This window comes from Medicago truncatula, chromosome 5 (genome assembly GCF_003473485.1).
Source record: "Medicago truncatula cultivar Jemalong A17 chromosome 5, MtrunA17r5.0-ANR, whole genome shotgun sequence".
NCBI lineage: Eukaryota > Viridiplantae > Streptophyta > Magnoliopsida > Fabales > Fabaceae > Medicago > Medicago truncatula.
In genome coordinates, this window is record NC_053046.1 from 36,737,539 (window position 1) to 36,754,622 (window position 17,084).

Sequence of the window (17,084 nt, forward strand, 5' to 3'; positions counted from 1 at the left end):
TTAACTAGTTACAAACCCGTGCGAAGCACGGGTTCAATAACATATTCGATAAAAAAAAATCTTTGAAAGAAAAGATATTAAAACGACGGAACATTGTGACTCATCATAAAATATGTATGAGCTAATTAAGAGAGCATATAATCAATTTATGAGAATACAAATTGACATAATATTTAGGATGAAAACAATTGGAACCAATAAAGAAACCAATGATGTGTGAATTTACATATTATCCAAAATTATAAAAAAAAGTGTTGTTGTTATAGAGTTACCAAAAAAGGATTGATACCCATATTTACATCAAATGAAATCAAGCAAAGAAGGAGCATCGGTGAGTTAATATAATCTAGTCTAGGATTAGAGTTAAGGTGATCTGTTGAAAGTGCGGATCATGAACACCAAATCTTTATTTGGGAACGATTTGAACGTGCATATTTTTAGGTGGCTTCTCTAGATCAAAAATTAACTTATCACCTACCTCTAACATCTGTTCTCGGAAAATTTGAACCATTGGCCGCCTAAGTATTTTTATAACTGGCTCTCTTTGCCAAGCGACATTTATACCTTTTTTGAGTTTGTTTGTCGATGAGTGTGATTGTTTTCCGTGTTCCTTTTAGAAATGTCATTGATATCTCATTTGAAAAGTGTTAGTAGGTACAAAACAAATTGCAGTGTTAATTAGAAGTTATATATATGTACATTTCTAAAACATTTACCAAAGCATTATAAAGATTTGTTGTAAGAAAAGAACATGTTTTATTTTGTTCAAGAGATTAGGAAAACAACATTATAATTAACATGATACTAATTGGAACCAATGAAGGAACCAACAATGTGCAAATTAACGTTACATAATAGTTAGGTTTATAAAAGAGATTGCAAGTTTCATAGACTAACTAAAAATGATGAGGTGACACTAACCACACCTAGAGCTGTAAAAAATGGGCCGGCCCATTTTGGGCCGGATCGGGCCTAAAAAACTAACCAAAAAATGCACTCGGGGTTTTTCAACCCAAGCTCGTTTGGGCCATACAAAAGTTGGGCCGGGCTGGCCCATCGAGCTTTGGGACGGCCCATTAGCCCATATTTCATTTTATTTTTTTAAAACATTATCAACTAATTTAAAATTTATTAACAAAAAAATATTTAAATAAATAAATTTAATAAATATGGATGAATTTAGCTTACAGTTTTAAAATTTTAAAGTTTATAAATTATTAATTTGATTTAATTGAAAGAATAATCTAGAGTTTAATTATTATTCAATGTTAATATAAAAACTATTTATATTTTTATGTCCATCCAATCATATTTTAGCAAAAAAATAATGGTGAGTAACTAATATATAAGAAAATACATAAAAAAAAAAAGTGAATAAATTTTAAAAATAAAACATAAACGGGACAGTAAAAATAAACGGGTCGGGACCCATTTCTATAGTCGGGCCTCTCGGGCCCGGGCTGGGCCGGGCCGGCCCATTTGACACCTCTAGTCATACCCCATCAATCGAAAATTACTAAAATGGCCCTCCTAGGAGCAACTCTCATAATACAATCCAAACTGGTTAGAATTGAATTTAGTTGCTTTCCATATAGTGATGCAATATGTTTCCTAACACAAAATATGGACATGAAATAAAAAATAATGCAATATGTATTTTTAATTTGTGCGTAAAAAACTCAAAGCATGTTTGTGCATAAAAAAAGCAGACATTGAGTAAGTTTATAAATTCAGCAATTGGCCTAACCTGAGACAGTTTGGAAAAATCGTTGTCGAAGTACGTTGAGAAGAAGCCGAACTCTGACTTAAGTTTTAACTGAAGCTTTGACTCTGAGCTTGAGAAGTGTTAAGGTCACGACAACAATTCAAGAAACATGGTCAAAAAACAATCAAATCGGATTGTGAAATAATAAGTTACTCTAACACTGTATTGTGAAATCATAATGCAAACTTACCAAGTCTTAAACTTCTTAACAACCGGATGATGTAGGTTGATGAGTAGCCTCGAACCTGACTAATTGTTACATATATTTGGGTTGACATTGACTACAAAATGGAAGCAAAGAACTCAAGATAAATAGATGGTAAATGATAAAGCTACGGAATATTTTTTCCATAGTGTTACATCAACTATATTCCCACTACATAAGGAAAGACATTTTTCGGGTCATTATCAAACTTATACAAAATTCTATCATCTGATGCTGACAAAATTCTATCTTTTATATATATATATATATATAAAAGATAATACCTTTTCTATTTCGCAATGTTTAGTTTCTTATATATATATATATATAAAAGATAAGCATAATTTTTTTAGAAATCTATACCTTTTTTGAAGAAAAGACATCTACAATTGTACTTTTAATTAAAATCAAAATTTTATAAAAATTATACGCATAGCGTAACAAAAAAACAGACACACATAAAATATTACTCTAAACGCTAATATGTGTGTCTGTATATTTGCGAGGTTGAAGAAAGAAAATAAAATTATTTTGTATCATTAAATGATAGCGTGAATAAAAATATTTGTGAGGTTGTTAGGATTAAACGATATTTAAATTAAATATATAAATGATAAAAAGATAATAAAATTTCTTTGAAAAAAAGGTAATAAAATAAATGAAACCTCCTTTAAAAAATTAAATGGAACGGCTAAAAAAATTAAATGGAAGAAAAAAAACATATTGAAATATAATATTAGAAAATAAAAGAAAAGGTTCCCAACGTGAATTGAAGAGAGATGCTTGTGAAATAAATTGTCGGGAAGTAGTTTTTTGAAGTAGCATTCAACAACTTTTGGCCAAAGCTCATTTCATTCAATTTTATGCATTAAAAAAAGTACATTTTTTAGTAAGTACTTATTTGATATTGTATTTGGCCTAATTTCTCCTTAAAAATGTAGAGAAGTTGAAAAAAAAACCGGGTCAAACGGTATCTTAATCTCCCACAACGGAAGTGTAAAAGCAACTGAATTTGGGAGAAAAAAAATTAGAAAATAGTTAAAAAAAAAATAAAAATTGAAAAATAGTTAAAAGATATTAAAAATATAAAAATTATAAAATTTATTAAAATATAAAATTTATAAAATAATTAAAAAAATAGTGAAGGGCAAAATGGGAAATACACCCTAAAAATGATGAGGTGGCACTAACCACATCCCATAAATTGGAAATTACTAAAATGCCCCTAGGAGGGGCAAAATGGTAAAATCCTAGGAACTTAATTTTATAATATAGTAAGTAGATATATGTTAAATTGTTTTTACTCCAACTAAGAACCTCAATCTTTAAAGCATAACAAATTTAGTTTAATCCTTTTCTCTACAGTATCATATAATAGATATAAAGTTTCCACCGTCGTTTAGTGGAGATTAATCTCCCTAAAAAATTTTGTGAAGCACACAAAGTAGACTCTATTATTTCAATTGATTTATTTATATGCATGAGTTAAAGAACAAACTCTTGATGATCTGTTTAAGAGAGAATTCAAATCCTTACCACTTTGAACAAATCATTATCGATAAAAATTATAATCACTTTTTGTTGGAACAAAATGTGTTTTACAATAAACCTTAATGAGTTTTGATGATAACAAGGTGTTAAAAATTGTCAATTGATTATTGCTAATATTTGTTCAAGTGTACATGACCATAGGCAAAGTTATTCAATTTCAATAGGTCTTGGAAGAACAATAGAGAGCAAAGGAACCTAAAGCATCTGAAGAAAACTGCGTCTGAAGCTATGAAGTGTTTCTGAAGTTACAAGTGCCTCTGAAGTTATGACGTCATCAGAAGCAGAAGTTCATCAGAAGCAAAGTTCATCAGAAGCAAGATTTCATCAGAAGCAAGATTTCATCAGAAGCTATATCATCACCAGAAGCTACAGTTGATCAGAAGATTCAATCTGAAATCTCAAAAGAGCTGTCTCTTGAAGTTAACCTCGTCTAAGAGAGCGAAGGATCAAAAGGGAAGTGCTAACGTTCATTTGAAAAGCACTGGGTGCTTATCTCTCATTGAAGAGTTGACAAAGTACAAGTGTACAACCACTACCTCGACGACCCTGAGTGTGTCCTCGCTACAAGACAATATAACAGCTCTGCCTGCAGAATTGTTCCTTCAAGATATGAATGAATTTGAAGTTGATCCTTCATAGGACTACACCCAAATCAGGCAAAAGATTACTTGTGGATGATCAAAGGAACTCAACGACTCTTTAGACGTGCTAAAGATCTCAACGTCTCTCTACTCACCTCTATATAAAGGAGTGAAGACTTGAAGATCAAAAGAGACATCAACACAAGTTAAAAGCGCCAAAAATCTGCCAAATTTGATTCTCAAAAGCACTTTGAATTTCTGCACTGATTTGATATATCTTAGAAATTCTTAAGTCTATAGTCTTTTATTGCATTGTATTGTGAACACCACTGATTGTATATCAAGTGTTCAAGTCAAACAATTTTCTGTGTAATTCTGTTTGATCAGAAGTCTCTTGCTTTAGTGCTTGAGCATTGGAAGTCTCTCGCCTGCATGCTTGAGCATTTGGGAAGTCTCATACTAGATAGTATTGAGCAGTTGTAATCTGTGTGATTATTTCTTAGTGGAAATCTCCTTGGAAGTGCAAGGGGGACTGGACTACTTCCGGTTTGTGGAAGGAACCAGGATAATTGCTTGTGTCTCTCTTTCTTTTCTCTGCTCTATTTTTTATTCCGTTGCGTATCTAATTCTGAACATCACATCAGAAGCACTCTCAACCAGCTTCTGAAGTGATATCAGAAGAAGAATTTTACGAGAAAAAGAAAACACAATTCAACCTCCCCTTCTTGTGTTTTTCTCACCTTCATTTTTGACTCTCTTAAAGTGAATTTAAACACACGTTTTATATTTTAAAAAATAATATTTATATCAACCATTTTTGAATAACTTTATACTCGTAGTCGTTCTCTCTTATTGTATTTGTATTCTAAAAGAAAATGGAAAAAGAAATTATAATAAAAGGTGCCAAAAATAACCGTAATTTTTATGCATAGATTTATGACATGTGATTGGGCCCACCTCACAACCCTTCACAATCTAAAAAAGAGTACCAAGTACTAACACATAAAAATCAAGTCTCTAGTTCACACTTCACACTATCCATCTTAATTTCCAGCAACAACCGCAACAACAACATTAAACTCTCAACCAAATCCAACACAACACCACACACACAAAAATAGTGAATTATGCTGGCGTAGAAGATTCAAACTAGCTTTATCATACTGTCATGGTCATAGACGTTGATACTTAGAATGGTTGAACCTTTTTTTTACGAGGATGGAAATGATTAAATGAATTACTCAGGTTGATGAATGATTGCTAATTTGTGAGCATGTGGAGACCCAAAAGGCCAAAACTATACACTGGATGGATGATGTGGGTCAACTCACGATTAAATCCATAAATATTTTTACTCAATTATATTTTATTTTTTTGAGGGTACACAATTATTATCGATGTACATGCTTATTTTCGATATGATATAGAAAATTAATTTTGATTGAATTGTTTTTGTAAAAATAATTTCATTGTGAAAATGATTTACGGTGAAGAAAGCCAAACGCAGGACAAGTCTGAAGTTACAAGTTATCGCTTTTGGTTGAACGTGGATATTTACCATGCAAGCACATAATAAAATTAAGAAAATCACGTTTGAAAACAAAAACTAATCTTTACAAAAAAAGAATACAAAACCTAATAGCATAATTTAAATTAATAGTAACATTTATATTTGATATCCTAACCAGATTCAATTTCACTTTTTCAAAGGGGTTTAATCACTTTTTGTTGACCATAAATTTAATAATGTTTAGCTCTCTCGAAAGTGAATTCAAACACCAAAAAACACTTGGATGAGATAGTGAGAGATCTCTTTCAATTTATTAGAGATCTTGAGTTCAAACATAGTCTTGGAAAGATTGCTAGCTCATTTGAATAAGAGTTTTACCATTTAATATGGTCATACATGGCTCAAGATATTGATTCACAGAGGATACTCGATTCACACACAAAACATGACTTCAAACATAAATAAAAAAAAAAAAAGTTAAATGTACAATTTCAATTTTAGTTTCATTAACATATAAGTATTTGACATTTACTTTAAATTTAGAGAAATACTTGTTTAAGAACAAACTCAAGTTTAAGAAAAAGTTTGGACATACTCGTACAAATGTTTTTTTTTAACAAGAAAATGGTTAAATAGTGTCGAATAATATGACTAATTTATCTATCTTTAATTTCTTTTATCATTGTGTGTACCTAAATAATTTAATCTAGGTGTCCATGTCTATGTAAAAGTGGCTCTTAAATTTATGGATAGCACTTTGGTGGTATTAGGGTGCAAATGTCATATGAATTAATCAACTATAATGTCACAAGTGTGCAAAAAAACAAAAAACTATGACTTTGTTCTCTCTCACTAACAAGCATTTTTTTTGTCCTTTTGCACACTTGTGATGGTTGACCAATATCAGATAACATTGACACTCCAATGTCACCAAAATGCTATCCTAAATTTATGGAGATATTATTTGAATAACCTAGAGTTGTTTGACACCTTATGCTTATACCTTTCAGCTAGTCTTTTGTTTTTTTTTTAATAATCTTTTTATCCACTTTAAATTTCGCATGAGTCATGATTTCAGTTGCAGCACACATAGTATGCATTCCGACAACCTTTTGTCTAGAAGTTCTAACTCAACTGACAAATGCCGAAATTGCAAAACCGAACGTCGTGATCCGAATTCGAACCTGGGACCTCACAGTTGTATGTGGGTTTAATTTAAGTGGATTATCACTTCATCTAAGACAAAAATAAAATAAATATATACCCACAACCTTTTAGGTCGTACATATATCATCACTCTAAATTTATTCCATATAATCGGAAGAGGAAAATTACATTTTCCATATTTATAACAGTAAAATTTAGCAAAAAATTATATCATTAAAGCCCCCTAATCTTTGAGACTCTTAAAAAGAGAGTCTCTCAAAAGTGAATTCAAATATAAACTTTATATTTATTTCATGTAAGTTAAAGTAAAGAATTGTCATTGAGTATTTTTCATATTTATAAAAGTAAAGTTCAGTAAAGATTGTTCAAAGATAAATAAATTTTCATATAAAAATTACTATTAAATATACTACTTAAAGTTAAAATCAACTCTAAAGTCTAAATTATTTCTAATCAAGAACCTTAAACTTTAAAATGTTAAAATCGATGCTAAGAGTCCGTTTGGTTTGAAGTTTCTAGAGAGGAGGCGAGGAATATTTTTAATTTCATATGTTTGGTTAAATTTTTAGAATAGAATGAGAGGGAAGGGGAAAGCAAAACCCCTTATATATAGACTCATTTAATGTTTCCCCCAAATTAAAGTTTTTTTGGAAGGGAGGGAAGGTGTGTAATTGATTTTTTATTACACCAACAAAACCTACCCTTAATTTTATCTTAAAACTCAAAATTATTCTTACTTGAATTTTAAGGTCAAAAGGATAAATTAATTTTAAAATTCATCCTCTCCTCACCGTAAATCAAATACGTTTTTAATTAAAATATCTCATTTGCCCTCCCTTTATTTCTTTCGAATCAAACATATATTTAATTAAAATGTCTCCCTTCACCTTCCCCTTCTCCTCCCATCCATTAAAAACCTTCATCTCCATTTCGTTAAACCAAACTAATCCTAAAGTTAATTACTTCAAAGCATACCAAACTCAGTTTAATTACTCTCCCCGATCGTTATTATAAGAAGAAGAAAAAAACATCAAAACTAATAAAATCGTTAATTATTATAACTTTTTAAATATTTTTACGAATATACCATTATAGAAAGTTGTGAAACTTTTAATACATTCACTAATGTGCATTAAAAAAAGACAATCATTAAATGAAGGATATAAATGTTTTTTTAAGCAATATATTACATCTCAAAAATTGTGAATTGTAAAACTACAATTGAAGTGTCTCATTTTCGTGAGTTTGAAGGGAACCCAAATAGTTCTAAACACATACTACCTCCGTCCCTAATTATAAGATTTTTTTGAGAATTTTTTTTGTCCCTTTTTATAAGACCTCTTTTCTATTTTCAACTACATTAATTATTTCTTTACATACATACCCCTATTTATTATACATCTTTTTCTTCAATAAGCAATAAATAAAATGTTGAAAACATAAGCCAACCCTCATTCTTAAAGGATAAAATTGTAAAAATAATAGTAATTACAAATATATTTAATATAAATATCCACTATCTTAATTCCCGTTACTTTTTCAAAAGGGCCTTATAATTAGGGACGGAGGTAGTACTAAAACTTTAATCATTTTTAGTTTCAAAAAAGTAAATTTAAACATGCATTTTTTATTTAAAATGAAGATTTATTTAGTCTATCACAATTTTCTAACAGACTAATTTTGATATTTGATAAAAAAAAACAATACCAAAATAATCTCTCATTTTCATACAAAGATAAATTAGTCCCTTTCTTAGTTTTTTTTTTTGGTTACAGTCCCTTTCTTAGTTGAATTGGTGTACTAATTTGTCTAGGTATAAATATCCGAGGAAATAATTTGGTATTATTTATGTTTACGGACTAAATTGTTCTATATAAAATTTGTGAGAGACTAAAAATAAATCGTATAAGTTTGGTTACGCGGTGATAAGAATCGATCTTAAATGAATTAATTATAGATAAAAGTATAATTGAATGTAAAGTTATTTATACTTTGATGTAATTATATTAAAGTGAATTTAACAATAAATTTAAGAGTAAAGTCAATTATAAAAACCAAAATATACAAATTATATCTTAAGTAAAATCAATTCTACAAATAAAACCATTTCTACAATCTCTAAAGTCACTTTTGACCCTCCATAATTGAATTCAATTTTGTTTAGTCTTATATTTATTTCACAAAAGTTAAAGTGGAAAATTAACGTTTCCATTTTCCATATTCATAACCGTAAAATCTAGCAAAGATTAATGTCATAGGACCCACTTCAACCTTTCACACTCTAAAAAGAGAGACTAAAAACAAATATAAAAATCAACTCACTAGTTCCCACTAACCATCATCACTGCCAGCAACAACCTCAACAATAACATTAAACTCAAACAAATCCAACACAACATACAAATAGTGTATCTTTGTTTATAATCCACAAACATAACCAAATCCAAAACAAAACACAATCATCATCATCATCATCGCCACTATGTCAAAACAAACATACAGTGTTTGTTTATGCTGGCGTAGAAGATTCAAGCTAGCTTTATCAGAAGCACCACAAGAGATCAAGACCCTCTTTGAACAATACTCAGAAAATGATCTCATGACACCTTCAAACCTCAAAAGATTCTTAATTGAAATACAAAAACAAGAACAAGCTACTGAAGAAGAAGCACAAGCTATCATTGATAGTTTCAAGCATTTTCATAGAAGGGGTGCTGGACTTAATCTTGAAACTTTTTTCAAGTTTCTCTTTAGTGATAGTAACCTTGCTCTTTTACCTTCAATTGGGGTAAGTAAAAAAAAATAAGTAAATTTTTTTTACTTGTTTTAGTTTCTGACCCTTGTCATGATTTTTGGTCAACTGAATCTGAATTTAGTTAATTTTCCAAGTGGATTTTCTTACTAGATTCAATAGTACCTTGTTTAATGCCTTTCATTTTCTCAGTTTTTGTTTTATTAACATTTTTGTCTTCTATTGTCAATTTAGGCATAAACTTGCACTACATAGTAATTCAGGTCAATTGCATCTTAATTTTGATAGTAATTCAGATTCATATTGATGCTACTCCCTCCGTGATAAAATATAAACAAAAATGATTCAAAGAAAATTTATGTTTTTAGACAGAATTCTGAACCAAATACATCAATTTTGTTTGACTCATGCATGCTTATATTTTGCAAAGGAGTATATGCTAATAAAATATTAAAAAGTGAGTCAAAAAAAAGTTGATGCATTTGGACTAAATTTTGAACCAAATACATCAATTTTGTTTGACTCGTTTTTGTTTATATTTTGCAACGGAGTATATGCTAAGTATATACTTTGGACTCTTACTCCCTTAAAAATAAATATGTACTTGCAGTCATTCAATGCACTTGTTTGGGGGTGAAGGTTTACATGGTGAACTATATGTGTTGGTCCATCAAGGTGAAATAAAAAATAACCACTGATTTAATAATAAAAAAACACAATAATAAAGTTTGCATTTCTTTATTATTAAATCAATATGTACTTGTAGTCACTTTCTTTATGAAATGAAATCTTAGTTTTTTATTTTATGGAGTTGAAGAACATTTATCTTATAAATTTCTTCTTTTGTAAAGTATAGGGCATTGCATGGTATGTGAAGTGTTTTTCTTCCTTTTTCATTATAGACAATACCCTTTCATCACAGGATATATCTAGTTCTAAATTGTGGTCCACAACCACAATATAAAGAATTTAGATGTATCTTGCAACAAAATCGCAATCACAATTGCGGCTGTATCAGCTGCATTTGCTGGCATTGTACCATAATATCAAAGTTCGCAGTGTGATTGCAACCATAATTTAGAACTATGGGATATACCATATGGCATCACATTGGCTTTCATTTTAGTTTCTATATTGTTTTTGATTGTGTTCACACTTTACACACTTTCGGTTATTTAGTTCAGGATCTTAATTTCGAGTGCCTTAATTCTGTAATCTGTACAATCCAACCCCCAAGGTTATACTTTAAGGAGGGTTTAAGGCCATAACCCTAATTAACAAACCGCTCATAAATTATCATTACTTAGGTGTACAAGATATAGTATGTCTTCTATAGTTGTAACTTGGACTTGTTCTCTTGTTCTGTGTTTTTTGTTGTATTCCAGGTGCACCATGATATGACATTGCCCTTGTCTCATTATTTCATATATACTGGTCACAATTCCTATCTAACCGGGAATCAGCTGAGCAGCGACTGCAGCGACATTCCAATCGTGAAAGCGTTGCAGAGAGGTGTAAGGGTAATTGAGTTGGACTTATGGCCTAATGCATCCAAGGATAATGTTGATGTTCTTCATGGAAGGTAATCTTACGAGTTTGAAAAATGCCCGCTTTTATACTTTAATTGCCTTCTATTTTCTTTGATAATGATGTCACCCGGACGAATTGAAGTAAAAATGCAACAAATTGTAGTATTTTCTGTGCAATCTGGCAAAATATAATAGTTAATTGTAATACGCAAGCAAAAGTTCGAAATTATTGTCAATTATGAAAAATTAATAGAAAATCATGATTGTTGAACAAGTTATATATAAATGATACCTCATACCATATCAGCATATCATTTTTACATTGCCAATTGAATCCAGAAATTATTTTCTTGAAAATTTGAAATATAACTGTTTACATGTTTGTAATCTACAGGACATTGACTACTCCCGTGGAGCTCATTAGATGCTTGAGGTCTATTAAGGAACATGCCTTCGTCGCATCAGAATTTCCGGTTGTAATAACCCTAGAAGACCATCTTACTCCAGATCTTCAAGCCAAAGTGGCCGAGGTTAGTTGACTGAAGTTGTATTGGGATTCAAAATATTTTTCTGTGTGGATAAGCTATTTATGTATAAGTAACCTAGTTAAGTTCTAATTATATAAGTGCTTATGTATAAGCTAACAAAAGATAAAATAAAGTCAATTATTTTCATATAAACTATAAGCTGTTTTTATAACCTATCCTGGAGAACTAATGGAGATAAGCCAAAATCGGCTTATGGACAGACATATCATAAGATACCTCCATAAACTTTTCCAAACAGTATCTAAGTGCTTATGCAAGTAGATAAGTTCAAATAAGTCAATCTTGACAGGCTCTTATATTAATATAGTTGACAATTATGTCTAAATTTTTAGATGGTTACTTCAACATTTGGAGACATACTATTTGTACCTGGCTCAGAAAGCTTGAAGGAATTTCCTTCTCCTGAATCACTTAAAAAGAGGATTATTATATCAACCAAACCACCTAAGGAGTACCTTGAGACAAAAGAAGTAAAGGAAAAAGAGGATGATTCACTGCACGGAAAGGCTTCGGGCGACGATGAAGCGTGGGGGACGGAGATCCCGAGCTTCAAGTTAGGTTTGTTATCCGATTACAAGGTATGAGACTAAACCAATTTTATTTGCACTTCAATTAATTATTTTAGGGAGATTTGTTAATTGCATATAAATTTCCATCTTTAGGGAAACAGTTTGGATAAAGAATATTTTCATGACGAGGAAGAGCTTTCCGAATCAGACAAGTCACATCACAACGTAGCTCCAGAATATAAAGGTTTAATTGCCATTCATGCTGGGAAGTCGAAAGGAGGAATAGACGCATGGCTCAAAATAGATCCGGAGAAAGCGAGGCGTATAAGTTTAAGTGAGCAACAGCTTGAAAAGGCTGCTATAACTCATGGAAAAGAAGTTGTCAGGTATATTGTTAAATGTTTCTAGTGAGTCCTTTTTATGGTTGAAATGAATGAACTGATGCTATCTCTGACTCTATCTCCTGATGTTGCTCAACATATATGTCTTACTACCTCCGTTAATTGGCGATTTAAAGTTATTTTTTAATATTTACCAATGCAGGTTGTTATCCTAATGTCGGAGTTTGTGGTTATATTCAATTATTCATAACACATTAACCTTAGTATGATTAGGCATTATTTCCAATGCTTAATTCATTCTATGAAACAAATTCGGACCTTCTGTATTCTATTTCCCTGATTGAAATTCTACTACTTTTGTTGGCCATTTTCCTGTTGTATTGCATCACATTTATTGTGGTTTGAATTAATTTATGTCTCTCCATCTACTTACCCTATCTAATAGGAAAAGGTTTTGGTTGTTGCTGTTGAATGTGTCTATGTGTGCGTGAATGTTTCTATATGTGTGTGAATAAATTTTTATTTACCTGATTGTTGTCTGCTATAGGTTTACTCAGAAGAATATTCTGAGGGTGTTTCCAAAAGGTACTCGCATTGACTCGTCAAATTATAATCCATTAATTGGGTGGATTCATGGAGCTCAAATGGTTGCATTCAACATGCAGGTTTCTGTTTCTTCCACTCCCCCCGTCTCCCAGTCATCATTTTTTGTTTTTCCTGATTTAATATTCTATATTTTGAATTTTAGTTTTTACTATGTCTTTGTTCATTTTTTCTTATGTACTGACAAAATATACTGAACATTAGATACTAGTAATAACTTGAGAAAATTTAATTAATTGAACCTAACCACGTGTATTGGTGTTCGTAAACCAGGCCGCCTTCGATATAAAGTATTGTTGCTACATAAGAATGGTCAACATTTGACATATGCCAATGCAATAGTTGAAATATGAGTCAGTCCTTTTTGAGCAAGATTTATAATTTATTGAATATCTTAGTTTGTGTGTACTATTGTCTGCGTCTTTCACACAAGTTAGGATGTGAGATTGAATTCACACTTCTTTTAGTTATATTAGAGGTTTCTATCACACGCATCTAATATCACAAAATATATTGTTGATTATGATATTGTTTGATCTAAGTTTGTTTTCATTGTGATTGTTTCCTTGGTAGGGATATGGGAGATCACTTTGGTTGATGCATGGAATGTTTAGAGCCAATGGAGGGTGTGGTTATGTTAAAAAACCAGATTTTCTCTTAACAACTGGTCCGGATAACGAGGTCTTTGATCCTAAAGCTAAGTTACCTGTGAAGACTACTTTGAAGGTAAGGGTTATTCATCAATCAGCTACCTCATCCAAGTGTATCTAATTTAATATTCAATATTAACTAAGGCAGTAATATCATACTTTGCCTGTTCTTAGGTGACTGTATATATGGGAGAAGGATGGTATTATGATTTCAAACATACACACTTTGATCAATATTCACCTCCAGATTTCTATGCAAGAGTAAGTTAGAATTATCTATTAATCCTGATTTCAGCTTATTTCCATAAGCTCTCCAGAATAGCGTATGAAAATAGTTTATAGCTTATATGAAAAGAATTTGACTTAATTTGATAATTTAAATACAGGTTGGGATTGCTGGAGTCCCTAGTGATAGTATAATGAAAAAAACAAGGGCAATAGAGGATAATTGGCTGCCTACATGGAACGAGGTATTTGAGTTCCCGCTTACTGTTCCGGAACTAGCCCTTCTTCGTATAGAAGTTCACGAGTATGACATGTCCGAGAAAGATGATTTTGGTGGCCAAACATGCCTACCTGTTTCGGAGCTAAGGAGCGGCGTTCGAGCAGTTTCCCTGCATAGCCAGAAGGGAGATAAATACAATTCTGTAAAGCTTCTTATGCGCTTTGAATTTCATTGATTATGTTCTCATAGTTCTGTTTTACATTATTTATAGATTATGTACAGTCATTAAGATGTGTCGGTAAGAGTAAGAGTTTGTATGTTGTAGATGGAGGATGGTATCATGAATAATTCTTTAAGAAATAATGTGTTTGTGCTGTAAGGCTTCAGGCTTGTCAATATACATTTATATCACATATTTATGTGTATTTTGAGTGACAATAATTCATATACATGAAAGTTTTGGATGTTAGCATTGATCTTGCACGCTTCCAAATGAGTTGAAATATGAATTTAATTTGTATACACCGTCAGTGTAATGTTATTTTACACTTGTGTCAAATGATGTATTGCGATGTGCTTTAATAAGTATGACAAGTCATTTGTTTCCAAATACATTAAATGACGTGACACCACATTATTTGACGTATGAGTAAAATAATTTTACATAGCGGGTTATAGAGATTAGAGATTAAATCCTCTAAAGTTCCTATCCAAACATAAATATACAAAATATGGTGGCTGACCGGCCATTAATTACATAATAAGACACACTCATCATCATTATCATAAGGACCCATTAGGACCATGTCTCATGGCCTATAGGTTCAGCATGTGCAGAAACTTAATTCTAGTCTCTTACAGTTAAGAACCAAAGGATTTAAATAGAAAATAATAAATAAATACACAAGATGTGTACTCAAAGTCTATGATGGTTTATTAGCCTTGTAACCAAAAAAAAAAGCCTATGATGGTTATTACTCATGACTCCCTATCTTAAATGATGTGTGAATAGGAAGGTTAGTCGGGAGCAATGATATTTGAACATCAAAATTTCGACAATTTATGTGACAATCTATAAAATCAAATGTTAATTTAGTTAAAAGAGAGAAAGAAAAAATTATTATAAAACTCTCATGAGTGTGATTTTATCGGTTGTCATTGTTAAAATTTTGATTTACTGATTTTTTAATGATGATGATGATGGTTATAGAAAGGAGAAAGGGAAGTAAAAGTGTTAATTATGATGTTTGTAATTGTGTTAATTATGCATGGTGTTCTCATGCTCTAAAAGTCAATCTTTGTTCACACTCTTGACCACTTCTTCTACACACCTCTTAATTTTGTATTAGACTTGGTAAACTATGTGCAGCTAAATGTAAACACAATAATGTTCAAAAGTTGAGATCTTCAAGTTCATGATTGAACTCTTAGTGATCTAATCTGAAGGTAACATTAAGGACAATGATTTGGCGTATGGTCCAAACCAAAGGAGTAAAAAAAGTTGCAAATCAAATTTACCATGTGCATTAGACTATTATGCATGTTGGAATCACGGTGAGTTTGATAGTAAAATAATAGTAACACATCATAATATTGTCAAATTTACCGTCAATCCAAACATGCACTTATGCATAAATCATACTTTAACCATAACATTGGACGAGTTGAAAGACACCAAAAACGTTTAAGAATGAGATTTAGAATTTAAATTTTACCAAGATTTCTCTAAAATAAAATAAAATAAAATCCGTAACATCTAAGGATGAAAAATGCAGTAAATTTTGTGTTAAAAATGAAATAGAAAAACAAAAATTGTAAATGATCAAATATGTTGGATCACATTCCTAAATCTTTACATCCCAAGAGTATACCCATAAAATTCATCAACAAGAATCGATAAAAATCATAACATTATCAATGTCAGTCAGATCCAATCGAGATTGTAACACAAGAAATGCACACAATGTCACTTATTGTTGGTCTATCTTTTCCTTCCAAATGCACACAATGCATTGCAGTATATGACACAAGCCATCCAATATGAGACACTCTAGCCATCCAATTCATGTCAATGAGAATGGTTGAAGACTTTATGTCTCGATGAATTATCGATGGAACCGTGTGATTATGGAGATGCTCGATTCCCCGCGGAGCATCCAACGCAATTTTGATCCTTATTTTCCAAGAATTCAATAAACTACTATTCTTGTCAACGTTGTTTTTGTCATGCAAATGATCATACATTTGTTTGAAAACAACACCATAACTTCCAGCACCAATCTTGTTCTTAAGTGAGAAATTGTTTTTCTTCAATATTGCACAACAGAATCCAAGCCCAAAAGTTATTACAGAAAAGATAAGACAAAACAAAACTTTTATTGATCAAACAGACAGAAGCACAAGATGCGCACAAGGTTACAACAATCCAAATAAGACAGCCAAAATGTAACACAAAATACAAATAAGTACTCAACCTCTAAAATGGAAACATTTCAAATATTAGGTAAAAACCTATATACTATTCTTATAGAACATCATCTATTTCCAGTTAGATTATGTTGTTGCAACTTAAGGTTACCAACTTCCTTTCACACACGAGGTTTCCCATGTCGTCAGGTTCTTCGTCAACTACAAGTCGTGCTTGTTGTCGAGTGTGTTATTGTCGTGCCAACAATCATTTCTGTTTAATTAAATAGAAAAAACTGTTATCTAAAGAATACACCAACGCGAATTGTAATATAATCCAATCTAATATCTTAGGGAAAGATGAGATTGAGGAAGATATGAACTTTTATTTGTACGTTTGATATCTCTAATTTAAGTTATATGTGATTTTAAAATTAAACAAAATTATTTAAGTCTTTCTATTTTAAAATTAAACAAAATTTATAATATCTTCCGATTTTTGGAACACATACCCTCTCTGAG

The 17,084-nt window shown here is 31.0% G+C and overlaps 1 protein-coding gene across 1 annotated transcript; it reads left to right on the forward strand.

Moving 5' to 3' along the window:
- Positions 1 to 9,095: 9,095 nt before the first annotated feature.
- On the forward strand, positions 9,096 to 14,625 carry LOC11423057 (phosphoinositide phospholipase C 2). Its single transcript, XM_003616588.4, has 9 exons — positions 9,096 to 9,567; positions 10,917 to 11,113; positions 11,455 to 11,590; positions 11,941 to 12,186; positions 12,271 to 12,503; positions 13,006 to 13,123; positions 13,635 to 13,787; positions 13,886 to 13,972; positions 14,098 to 14,625. Exons 1-9 carry the CDS (start codon positions 9,262 to 9,264, stop codon positions 14,389 to 14,391), a joined length of 1,770 nt encoding a protein of 589 aa, XP_003616636.1. The 5' UTR covers positions 9,096 to 9,261; the 3' UTR covers positions 14,392 to 14,625.
- Positions 14,626 to 17,084: the final 2,459 nt, after the last annotated feature.